General features: G+C 43.3%; 1 protein-coding gene across 3 annotated transcripts in view; it reads right to left on the bottom strand.

Annotated features, from left to right (window-relative positions):
- SEMA4A (semaphorin 4A) overlaps positions 1-12474 on the bottom strand; it is a 257107-nt gene that overhangs the window by 33608 nt on the left and 211025 nt on the right. For all 3 annotated transcript variants that reach the window (XM_086947658.1, XM_086947657.1, XM_086947656.1), the window contains exons 4-6: positions 12024-12086; positions 8235-8333; positions 7585-7681 (exon numbers count right to left, since the gene is read on the bottom strand). In XM_086947658.1, coding sequence (XP_086803784.1) covers positions 7585-7681; positions 8235-8333; positions 12024-12086 — 259 coding nt within the window. The remainder of the gene's footprint in view (positions 1-7584; positions 7682-8234; positions 8334-12023; positions 12087-12474) is intronic.

Here is a 12474-nt window from a genome sequence, read left to right as displayed (position 1 = left end):
CATGTGTATAATCCAAGGTTACTGTAAAAATCTGGCCTTCATCGGCCAACGCTGGCCACCCCTTCTATAAGGTGTAAAGGCGTAAACACTGTTGAAATGTTTATCAGTGACTATAAATATTTGGCTGAGCCTTGCTAGCCAGCATGAAAACTAACAGCCTTCTGGAATCAATTATCATCAGGCTAAAGATATCCTTTGTTTGAACATCAATTTACACGAGACATTAGGGTCATCCCAAACGCTTCTTTTCATCACTTGCTTAAAACGTTTTCATTGAAATATTGCCTTCCCATCAAATGACTCCACGCGCTTTTTCAACGTTATCTGGAGATTTACGCATGTCTAAATGTGTGTTATCTTTTTTCCCCTCTAACTGCTTGTCTTTTCCGGAACTTTAGCTGTCTCTGCTCTTTACAAATCACATACAAAAGCTGTATTGATTAAAATTGGATTTAAAAAGAGGTCTGGTAACTTTGAGAAAGTTTGCACAACATAAATGTAATAATAGCGATATGATACATGAAAGTCTGTAGAAACTACATCATTACCTATATGTTATAAGAAAATGACATCACTACCCTACAGTAAATATATAGCCGCCTGAAATCATGCCTCAAGACAGAGTGAAAGGTAAGTCACTCAACGGTGTAACAACAGCTTCTTTAACATTGAAGGATGAACTGGCTTTTCAGCTCCTCCTTATGAACTACTATTGATCGAAAATTCAGTCATTCAGTGAAGGGTCTGTATGCTTCAAGAAGTTCTGGGCAGTCCGTGTTGAGAGTGACTTGCAATAAACGGCTTAAATATGTTTTCTAAACAAATTGCAATCTGCCTATGAAAATGTAAATGTTGACAGTGCACATTTTACATTCATTCTGTAACCTTATTATCGTTTTCATAAAAAGAAGCACTGCTAATGCTTGCTTTGCAAACTACATAAATAAGTGCAGGAGCCCAACATTTTTCGTAGGAGCCTGCTGCCAGGCTGCTAAATGCAGAGATTTATACATCTCTGGCCTGATGAATACCAATGCTTCCTAGACTGAACTCCACTTCATGTCTCTTTCTTCCACCTCTCTACACTTAATCTCATTTTGCAGGCTTTTTTTCTCACTTTTTCATTGTTTTGTAATCTTCTCTTCCTCCTTCGCTCTGCTGTTCTCTGTTTCTCTCTCTCCCTCTCGCTTTGCTTCAAATTCTGATGATGAAAAACATGTCTTTGTCCCCAGAAATAAGTGGTGGTACCCACAAGCCTCAACTACGGCACAAATTAAGCTCTCCTTTCAGAGCTTTCTTTTGTTCGGCTAATACAACTTAGGCTCTATGGATGTACTGGTAATTCGGGAGGAATCAAATGAAGTAAGATGAATGGCGCTCGTCCATCATTTGTGCACTGGCTTGTTAGGTAGGTCTCAACTAGGTTGTTTATGGAGGAATTCAGGGAATCTGTAATGTAAGATTATAAATTGATGAACTCCACCAAGGCTTTCAAATGATCATCAACTCTTTTTTACGTATGCCAATTATCAAAATTACCTGGCTTTTAGGCCCCCCATCAAGATGAGTCTCAGAGCCTATTTTGTGTGTGAGCCCAAAATTGGATTACACTCTGGGTGCAAATCTTAGGCAGACTGCATGTGTTGCAGTGGTGGCTGGTGATCATTTAAAGTGGTGAGGCGTAATCCTTAGCTTGACTTCCAGTGAGAGAGCCTGACCCACTTACTGCGGGTTTGGGGGGTTTTGCTCAATTGCTTGCACGTAGTCTTACTCTTTAACTCATTCTCACTCGGCCTCATTCACTTACTCTCATTTGCACTTGCACTCACTTTTACTTACTCCAACTCATGCAGCCTCGCTCATTATCACTACGAACCATTCGTTCACACTCATTCTCAGTTACTCTCCCTCAGTCCCACTCATTCTCACTCCTGACTCACTTAATCTCGATCTGACTCACTCATTCCCACTCTAGTTTCCCCAAGTTTTCCAAAAACTCAATGTGACTCACTCATAATCAGTCAGTCTCACTCATTCACACTCAGTCTCACTCATTCACAATCAGTCTCACTCATTCTAACTCACTCAATCTCACTCATTCTAACTCACTCAATCTCACTCTGACTCAGTCTCACTCATTCACAATCAGTCTCACTCATTCTAACTCACTCAGTCTCACTCATTCTAACTCACTCAATCTCACTCTGACTCAGTCTCACTCATTCACAATCAGTCTCACTCATTCTAACTCACTCAGTCTCACTCATTCTAACTCACTCAATCTCACTCTGACTCAGTCTTGCTCATTCACAATCAGTCTCACTCATTCTAACTCACTCAGTCTCACTCATTCTAACTCACTCAATCTCACTCTGACTCAGTCTCACTCATTCACAATCAGTCTCACTCATTCTAACTCACTCAGTCTCACTCATTCTAACTCACTCAATCTCACTCTGACTCAGTCTCACTCATTCACAATCAGTCTCACTCATTCTAACTCACTCAGTCTCACTCATTCTAACTCACTCAATCTCACTCTGACTCAGTCTTGCTCATTCACAGTCAGTCTCACTCAAACTTACTGATCCACTAAGTCATACTTATTCGAATTCACTCAACATATCTCTGAATCACTCATAATCAATCAGGCTCACTCATTAACACTCGATCTGACTCAGTCTCACTCTGACTCACTCAGACTCAATCATTCGCACTCAGTCTCACTGAGTCTGACTCAATCAGTCTAACTCATTCTCTGACTCAATTAAACTCACTCAGACTTGGCTCACTCTGTCTCACACATAGTAACACTCTGGTATATTCACTGTTATTCTCCCTTACTCTTATTAATTCTCTCTTGTGCTCACTATTCCTATCACTTATTGTCAATCACTTTAACTCACTCCTTCACTGACACTCTCACTTTCACTCACACATACATAGTCTTGTTGACATTTACGCTCACACTCTCACAGACACGTACTCCCACACCTATATGCACCGCATGTAAAACCATTTTTTACTTACCTTGCTGCCTGTGCAGGTCCCGTTCGGACTCCTGCTGCTTCTTCCTGCTTGCAGTGCTAGAAACGAAAACCTCAAACCTATGTTGTCACTGATTTGAGGTTTTAGTCTCTACTTTTTAACTCCTCCCTTTCCCAACTTTGTAACGAGTTGGGAAAGGGTGGGGAGACTGGTTGATTGACGTAAAGCCACAGAAACTGCAGTACTTAAGCCTGCAACACCGTGGCTACCCAAGCTGTGACGCTTTCCAACAACACAGTTTGGGAGACACTGAGGCATTCGAGGGCCGCAGGGCTGGGGGTTTCACAAGCCCTGAATAATCTCTAACCAATCAGCATTTGTACAGCACAGCACTGTCACTCCTTGGGGCAGCTGGGCGCTGAGGGTGCTATGTCTCTGTCGAACAGCCAGGTCTTGATTTTTTTTCTGATGTCCGCCAGGGAGGGTGCTGTTCAGAGGTGGAGGGGCAGATCGTTCCAGGTCTTGGCGGCGATGTAGGAGAAGGAGCAGCCTCCGCAGTGGCTGTGATGGGTGCGGGTGGTGTGCGCGAGGGCAAGAGAGATGGAGCACAGGTGTCTTGCGGGTAGATGGAAGTTGAGTCGATGGTTGATGTAGGATGGTCATTGATCGTGTAGAAGTTTTTTAGGCATGCATGAGGATCTTGAACTGGCATCTCTTCTGGATGTGGAACCAGTGGAGGTGTCTGAGGTAGGGGGTGATGTGGGTCTGTTTGGGGATATCCAGGATGAGTCTAGCTACTGTGTTCTATAAGATCTGCAGTCTTCTGAGGAGATGGGAGGAAATTCTGGCATGGAGAGCATTGCCGTAGTTGAGGCGGCTGGTGAGGAGGACCTGCATGATGGTCTTTCTGGTGTTGATTGGGATCCATCTGAAGATTCTGAGGAGCATGTGAAGGGTGTGGAAACAGGAAGAGGCGAATGCGTTGACTTGTCGTTTCATAGTCAGTTGGCTGCAGGAACAGCCCTTGCAGGTAGGAGCAGTGAGGTGGGGACTCAACAGATGACGATGAGGGAAATTAAATAAATATTTAATTTTCCCTCATCGTCGTCTGTGGAGCCCCTCCCCCCCCCCAACCCCGCACAACCGCTCTTACCTGCACAGGTCGCTCCTGGTTAGCTATCGAGAATGATAGAGGTTAGCCCGAAGCAGTGGCCTCTCATCCATTTGGCTATGTTGGTCATGGCATTGCAGAAGTTGGTTTTAGCGTTAGAGGGATCCTCGGTGAGTGAGAGGATTAGTTGAGTGTCGTCAGCGTAGGAGATTATGTTGAGTCTGTGGGATCTGACAAAGTCAGCTAGGGGGGGGGGTCATGTAGACGTTGATCAAGGTGGGGATAAGGGATGATCCTTGGGGTACACCTCAAATTATGTCCATGGGTGCAGAGGTGAAGGAAGGCAATAGGATGCTCAGTGTGCATCCTGTAAGAAAAAAGGTGATTCACCTGAAGGAGGTTTGCTGTATGGTGAAGTTGTGGAGTCTTTTGATGAGAGTGTGGTGGGAGACAGTGTTAAAAGCAGCAGAAAGATTGAGCAGGATCAGGGCCATCATTTATCTGTGGTCAAGGAGAGTTCTAATGTTGTCTGTGGCAGCAATCAGTGCTGTCTCAGTGCTGTGGTTGGCACAGAATGCTGATTGTGAGGGGTTGAGTAGGTGGTTTTGCTCCAGGTGTTCAGTGGGTAGTTGGTTGATGGCTTTCTCGAGTACTTTGGCCGGGTAGGAGAAGAGCAGGGAGATTGATCTTTAATTTTTTAGATCGATAGAGTCGGCCGAGGATTTCTTTAGGAGGGTCTGACCGCTGCATGTCTCCATCTGTCCGTGAAAGTTGCTGTGGAGATGGAGGTGTTGAGGATGCTGGTGAGTACTGTGCTGATTGGGTTGGTTCTGAGATTGAAGAGATGGTGGAGACAGGGGTCGGTTGGAGCCCCACAGTGGATGGATGACATGATGGCTCTGGTGGTCTGAGTGGTGAGTGGAGAGAATGTGGTGATCGTTCAGAAGGTGTTCGTTGGTTGGTCGAGGTTGTCGAGGCTGAGAGTAGTGGGTTGGGGTTCGAAGTTGTCGTAGATGGTGGCAATCTTGCTGTGGAAGTAGTCCCAGTGGGTGTTGCAGAGTTCTTGGGAAGGGTGGATGGTGGTTTCTGTGGTTGTCGGGTTGGAGAACTTGTTGACTATTTTGAAGAGTTCCTTCTTGTGGTTGGCTGCTGTATCAATGAGAGTAGTGATGGCTGTCCTCTTAGCTTCCTTGATGCGCAAGTGATAGTTGCTGAGGGCTGCTTTGTGAGTAGCTCTGTCAGAGGGGTTCTTAGTGATGCATAACGCTTTAAGCGGGCCGGGTCCTGCCGGTGCTCATCACCGGCACTTCTAAAAAGCAGGTGCTGAGATGGGTCACTATCGGGCTCTCCATTTTTGCCCTCACTCTCAGGATGAAAATAATAAATCTTAACTCTGCAGCTGTACCACCGTTCACTGCCTTTGCTGTAACTTTAAAGAGACATGGTATATTTCTTTCACAGTCTCATCATTACAGAACTGGTGCATTTTCAATATGCTCTACAACGAAGCCATAGTTGGTACTTATTTATCTTATGACACTAACAACCATTGACAAAGACAATAGTTCTGGCTTATTACTTGTATTATATATCTGGATGTGATTACAGAAGCAGAAAAATACCGGTCGGAGGGCACGCTATACTGAGCACAGAATTTCCGCTTTGGTGTTTCTAAGCCACTCCCTTAATTACATTGGCCACAAGCCTTTGCAAGACCCCCTCAGTTTTTCCATCCCACTTGAAGCCCTGGTGATGCGCCATCACATCTTATGTCAGTAGCAATTAAGCTTGGTGGTTCTGAGCTCTGGGGTGTACCAGCTGGCTTTTTTGGGGTTATGTTGGCTTTAGCTGGTCTCAGTGGGGAATGTCTGTCATGCGCATTTGGTGACCCAGGTGAAAAGATTTTGGATGGCCTGATCAAGTTCTGCTGAAGCTTCGGGTTGGGTGGTGCTGAAGGCTGCTGTCCACTGAGTCCCAGTTACCTTGCCCCAGCTGCAGTGGGAGGAGCTGTGGAGCTTGGTGGGAGTATGCTGGGCGTTGGAGATGGTGAAGTGAACAATGATGTGGTCAGTCCAGGTGAGTTCTGTGACGTGGCTGAATTTGATTGTCACTGGAGAATTTTTTTTTTTTTTTTTTGCCAAGTGTGAGTCCGGCTTTGTACATGGGTCCAGTGACAGGCTGGGTGAGGCTAATGCTGTTTAGGTTCTCCGGGAGGGCGATGGAGTTGGCATCGCCGATGTGAAAGTTAAGAGTGTTGTTTGGGACGCAGTGGTGGGAGTCGATCTAGATGTGGCAATGAAGTTGGAGATGGCATTGCAGAAAGCTGGTTGAGGTCCCGGGGGTCTGTAGGCGAGGGTGCCTTTTATTGTGGTTGTAGCATTGGTCTGTAGTGAAAAGTGGAGGTGTTCCAGGAGAGGTGTAGGATTGTCGTTGGTGATGGTGCATCGGATAGTTTCCTTGAAGATGATGGCGATGCCCCAGCCTTGTTTGTTAGTGCGGTCTCCGTGTACCATTTTGTAGCCATAGGGAGTGGCTGAGGCGATGTCAGGGTTCGAGGAGGGGTTGAGCCACGTTTCGGTGATGTAGGAAATACCAGGAGAGAGGGTGGTGATTGTGTTCCAGATTTCCGTGGCGTGTTTGCAGCGGGAGCAGGCATTGAGCAAGATGCATTGGAGGAGTTCCTGGTTGTTTGTGGTCTTTTGAGTTGAAGCGGCATGGGGTCCAGTTCTGGCTGGTGTTTCTGTGCAGCAGGATAAGTAGTGTGTGTGTGTGTATATATACATGCATACATATATATACATATATATATATATAATACATTTGAGACGTATAATGCAAATGAGATAAATATAGCAGCTGCCTAAAAGTAAACAATTTCAACGTGATAATAAAAAGGAACATAATTTTAATGAGAACCTGCAGTTTTAATATTTATGTCTGTTTATTCATGTTAAATTGGGGAGTTGTGAAAAAATGAAGCAGAAACTAGTATATTTCCACATTTATTGAACTCATACATGCAGTCTCAGTTGAATGTCTGACTGGTTTCAATGATATGAATAACCATAGAAATAAATTATAAAACTCGTATGAAAACATACCATTTTTAGTATTAAAATGGTGCACTTCTACATATGTTTAAGACTCATTAGGAACTTTACCTCTTTTTAAACAAAATTATACCTGTCAGCTCGAACAGCTATTGGCCTCGCCGTCATGGATGACAGCATTTAGAAACATTAAAACATTAACCTAATTTCCATTTTTATCCACATTGAAAAAAAAAAACATTCAAGAACCAAAAGCTTTTCTGCCTGCCTTAATGTGTAAACATCTGTGTAAAAGGGAGAACAGAGAAGCTTTAATTTTAATATATAAAATAACACAGTCATACTGATTTTCCGAACGAGAAGTCCCATCTGTTACCACCAGATGGCAGAATTACATCAAAAACTGACAACTTGACCGATTTGGCTCTGACTTACCAACCATTACGGCTGTGTGTTTGTGCACAGGGTCAAACGGTGACTGCCCCTTTGCATCAACAATGCTGTTGGGAACCAGAGTAAAACTCTCAACATCCTGCAAAAAAAATAAAAAATGAAAAGATAATAGATGGAAATATGATGCCTCCTGCTGAGCTGGCATACAGTGACCATGTTGTGTCGTAGCTTGTACTTAATGCCAGAGTCAAATTGTTTCTACTATGGGAGTTTCTCTTAAACCTTCCATCCGAAAGCATTAGACTCACAGGGTAAAAAGCCACCCACACACCCTGGTCAAGATTATCACAGAGCCACACTCATTCCACAAGCTTCCCAATCATAACAAGGGTATCCTACCGGAATGTCGCGAACAATAAATCATTCTTAAAAATATCATAGCCAAAATATCGACAACCAAAATATTGTGAAGGTAAGTATATATAGCTGAGTGTAAGTTTACTATACCTCTCCCCACACATACTTTCTTTAACGATATGTATAGCTCCAAAGTAGGTGGATATAGGGTTTAAGAATACAACATCTATACTAATCTCCACCATATCTAGGTGGTCGATAGTTTGGCCACAATATTTTTTTACAACAACAATATCTTACAGGCCCTTGAGGAAGGCTGGACTGCACAGACTTACAATGTAGGCGCAGCTGGGGCTGAAGGCACCTGTTCCGCAGGTGTACATGTGCGTCTGGTTCACCGGCGCCAGGACTCGGTTGAAGTTGAAGCACTCTGTCTGCAGGATAAAAGGCATGGGTTAGAATGAGTTGGTCCTCTTAGAGGACTAGAGGCCTGGGTATCTCTAGCTTTTGAGGCTCCTACCTACAGAAACTGATGCACATATATAAAGACGAATAGTTCTTTAACATCACAATACTTAAACAATAAAAAAAAATACACCAAACTGTGAAATTAATTCAAGAAGTAAAATCACAAAATGAGAATGAAAAAAAATACTTTTTCTATTTTTCAAAACTTACAAAACGTATCAGTTACAGGCTCATGAAAACAGCAAAAATAAAACAAAAATATAAGTTGCGTAGTACAGCACATATACTAGAAACCCACATTTAAAAAATGAACAACTGTCTAAATTTGAGACCCTCTGTCATCTGGAGCACCAGACACAAAAGGCCCCGCTTCTCCTTCCTCTGGTAGGAAAGCCTCAAACTGGATGTCATCATAAGTCACTTCCCTTTTGTGTCTAATAGTGCTATATGTGTCATCGCTCACTATGGAGAATGGCTTACTTAATTCCACTATACAATACTTTCCACAGACATTCACTGACTTCACTGCTGTGTTCTGATGCATTTGAGCCTTATAACTGACCACACAGCTTTATTTAACAACGTATGCTCCTCGACACCAGACTTGTTTCCACTCTCTAGAACGTATCCTAGCTGACAGGATAGCTCAGTGAGTGGAACATTCGCTGCTTGAATGAGCGTGATCAGGAGGTCATACGTTTGAATCTTGGTACGGCGGACTCAGCATTCTGTCCTCCCCCAGATTTGTAAATTGATTACCATCAGCTGGGTAATAGTGACATCTGTTGTTTATAGTGCCTACAAACAGCAGAAGTGCATTAAAAACAATGCATTATTAATAGCGGTTCTTTGTGATGCTGAATAATCCCAGCTCCATGTGCCACTTTCTTATTTGAAAAGGAGCTTTGATTGTAATGCGTAAAAACAATAATCTGCTGATTTTATTTAGTAATGCATCTGCTTTCTTTATTTTAGTGAGATTATTTAAATAGCCTGGAATCAGCCCCGTACAGCAGCAGATCATTTTACAGAGGAAAGAAAACGAACAGATTAGAAGTCATTTGATTTGGTGTTGAAAGCAAATTATTTTTAGGCATTTCTTTGTGGCAGAATTGTCTCGTGAAACCTTTTTCCCGGTCAATTTTTGATTAGCTCTTCAACCACATGCTTACGTTGAGCAGACGTTTCTCCTGCTCTCTGTTTTTATATAGAAAGACTGGAAATCTTTGTGAAGTTCATGAAAGTTCTAAAGTTTCATATTTAAAAGTGTCCGCAAACTTTGCAAATTCTTACAATTTCACGGTTGTATGTAATGCAATAAAAGAACAACTAAAATGCATATCTGATTCTTTCGTGACTTGTCACGACAGCAAACAGCAATTTCAACTCTCTTTTTTAAACATACACCATTGCTCGTCTGAGGGTATATGAACTTAGCTTTAGCTGCTGACCCTCGTCGGGTTATTTTTAGCGCCACAAGTCGATTACTGCTGCCTGGACCCTAAACCTAAAACTTGCGGGTTCAGCACAAAACCAGCCACAGCTCTAAAAAAAGCTTTTAAAAGAAGACGTGCACTACTTACACTTTGATACCATACCAAAAGCTATTTTATATAAGATCACCTCAAGACAGATAAAATGCCTTGCATGCTATACCAGAATTGGCCAGTAGGTGTCACAAGTGCTGCATGCCTAAATCTTCCCCATCCCTCGCAGAGGTCTTAAAGCAAAATTGATTAGAACTGTTAGAAATTCTGGGGGACGACGGTCTGTTCACTACTGGAAACACTTACCACACTTTTATCCGAATAAGAATGCACATCCAAAGTAATAACTTCCAGGTTATCTTTCACTTCCGGGGAAACCATATCACACTCACACCTGGGTGAGCGAACACACTTTTGAGAAATGTTAACTAGTTCTGAGGTAGTCCTGTGGGAGAGTTGTCCTTCACACTGCACCACCCTCGATGCCAAGCCCTAGCAGTGTTTCTGTCGCAGCAGCCGCTTCCTCGGGCGTCAATAGCCGTACTAAGGAAACTTTGAACTGGTGCATAAACATGGCAAGTTTATTTGCATCATGTAGTTGGGCGAAACAGATTATGCTCCAGTTTTTAGGGTCAAAAATATTTTTTGTACCATTGCGAAAATAGAGGAGACAGATGATGAAACCAATGTACACACTTATTCTCTATAAATCATGTAAAAAGAGTAATAGATGCATTAAAACAAATCCCTTTGATTAAAAACCCTGTATATTTTTGAAAAAACTGAACAATGTAATTTTTCCTGAAACACATAACTTTCTTTCACATTTGAATAGTACAGAAAACACATTTTCTCCGCTTCTTATTAGGTAGACACAACAAAAATAGTGGTACGGTAATCATGCAGCTGTGGAGAACCAAATTATGCATAAGGGTTTCATAAATGATGTGAGAAGAAAAAGCCAACCAAATATGCAGTATTATTAGGAACATGGTGAAAGACTTGAAAATGGCAGTGAATACATCTTTTTTCAGAAACCTTTGCAGTCACATAATTCCCCTGACCCTGCCAATTGCATAAGCAGCAAAGATGGCGCAAATGGGACAGGTCCGTTGTTTTTGTTCTGCGCAAAATTTACGAAAATGCACCAGTCGATGAAGTGGTACAAAGGTTCAGTGATTTGAACAACAGTTCCCATTAACATTCTACCAGGTTAGAATTGCCTATTTGCTTTAGGGATTTAAAAACAATAGCTCACTATTCATAAAAAATAAACCGTGATATATCACCTGAAAATTAAAACTATGTCTAAACGTACTTTTACAATTTGTGGAACAAACATTCCCAGAAGAACACCTGAAAAACTCCACTACATGCAAAGAACTCCGACCAAGGGGAATGAAGTTCCCCGTGTAAATGCAATTGTTTTCCTCAGCAGTACAAACATTTAAACTCGTGGGAAAGCTCTTCCTCTACTCCCTCAGTCAAAGGGGGAGTACTCTGTTCTTCGTTCCATTCCTGCCATTTCCAAAGGGCGTATGGAGGTGAATCAAAGTCTGAAAACCCCACATGTACATGTTTGGGAACTTTCCCAAACTTCCAAGGCTTCTTACCCCTAAAATGTGATTTACTATTTCTCACCCCTGGAGTGGGACTTACCTGGTACTCACAGCAGTGGCTTCAGGGGCGGCTCTAGGCTCACTGTGGCCCTGGGCAGGGAGCGTAGGTAGAGGCCCCGGCCGGGGCCCCCGCACCATTTCCTAAGTGCCTCAGGGGCCCCGGTGGCGCCCCCGCACCATTTCTTAAGAGCCTCAGGGGTCCCGGCCGGGGCCCCGTACCATTTCTTAAGAGCCTCAGGGCCCCGACCTGGGCCCTCACCATTTCTTAAGAGCCTCAGGGGCCCCGGCCGGGGCCCGCGCACCATTTATAAGTGCCTCAGGCCTGGTGTGGTGGCCCCTGGGGTTTGGTGGCCCTGTGTAGGTGCACAGCTTGCACATGCCTAAGGCTGGCCCTGGTGGCTTCCCAGCAGCCGTAAATGAGGTATTTTCACGAAAACACTTATCTTTATGGGTGAGATATTTTTGTGTCTAGGGCCCCTGTTTGTAAACGTCAGTGGTTGTTGAAATGTGTATCATGGAGGCCAGCTATCTCAGACTTTTCGTGTCTTACCAGATTGCTTTTCGCCTTTAAGATGCAGTTGGTGATCTGATTGCTGGGAGATTTCCAGGAGATCTGAAAGACAAGAGCATATATTGCATTAGAGGGAGGCATTCACTGGAGGTGACGAGGAGTGTAAAGTGAGACAAGTCGGAGACAGTAGTGCATTGTATTAAGAGAAAAGGAAATGGGGTAAGGTTAGAGTTTCACAGATACACAGTCCTGTGTTGTCCTCTTGTTTTGGTGACACACATTTAGAGTACTCGTTTAACAAGAAATTGACATGAAATCACAACAGCTGCCACTAGCACGCAACCCCTAGGTGCAAACAACACAATGTCAGTCAATCAAAATGGAGAATTTGTGTAATGAAAGACATCTCAATTCTGTTAAACTATTAGGTGTTGAGCACCTCTCTCTAGTAAAAGTAGGCAGTTTTGAATATGTATATATCCATTTGATG

The sequence above is a fragment of the Lissotriton vulgaris genome, chromosome 12 (assembly GCF_964263255.1).
Source record: "Lissotriton vulgaris chromosome 12, aLisVul1.2, whole genome shotgun sequence".
Taxonomy (NCBI): domain Eukaryota; kingdom Metazoa; phylum Chordata; class Amphibia; order Caudata; family Salamandridae; genus Lissotriton; species Lissotriton vulgaris.
The sequence above is the reverse complement of the archived record's forward strand: the minus strand, read 5'-3'. Positions and strand labels throughout refer to the sequence as shown.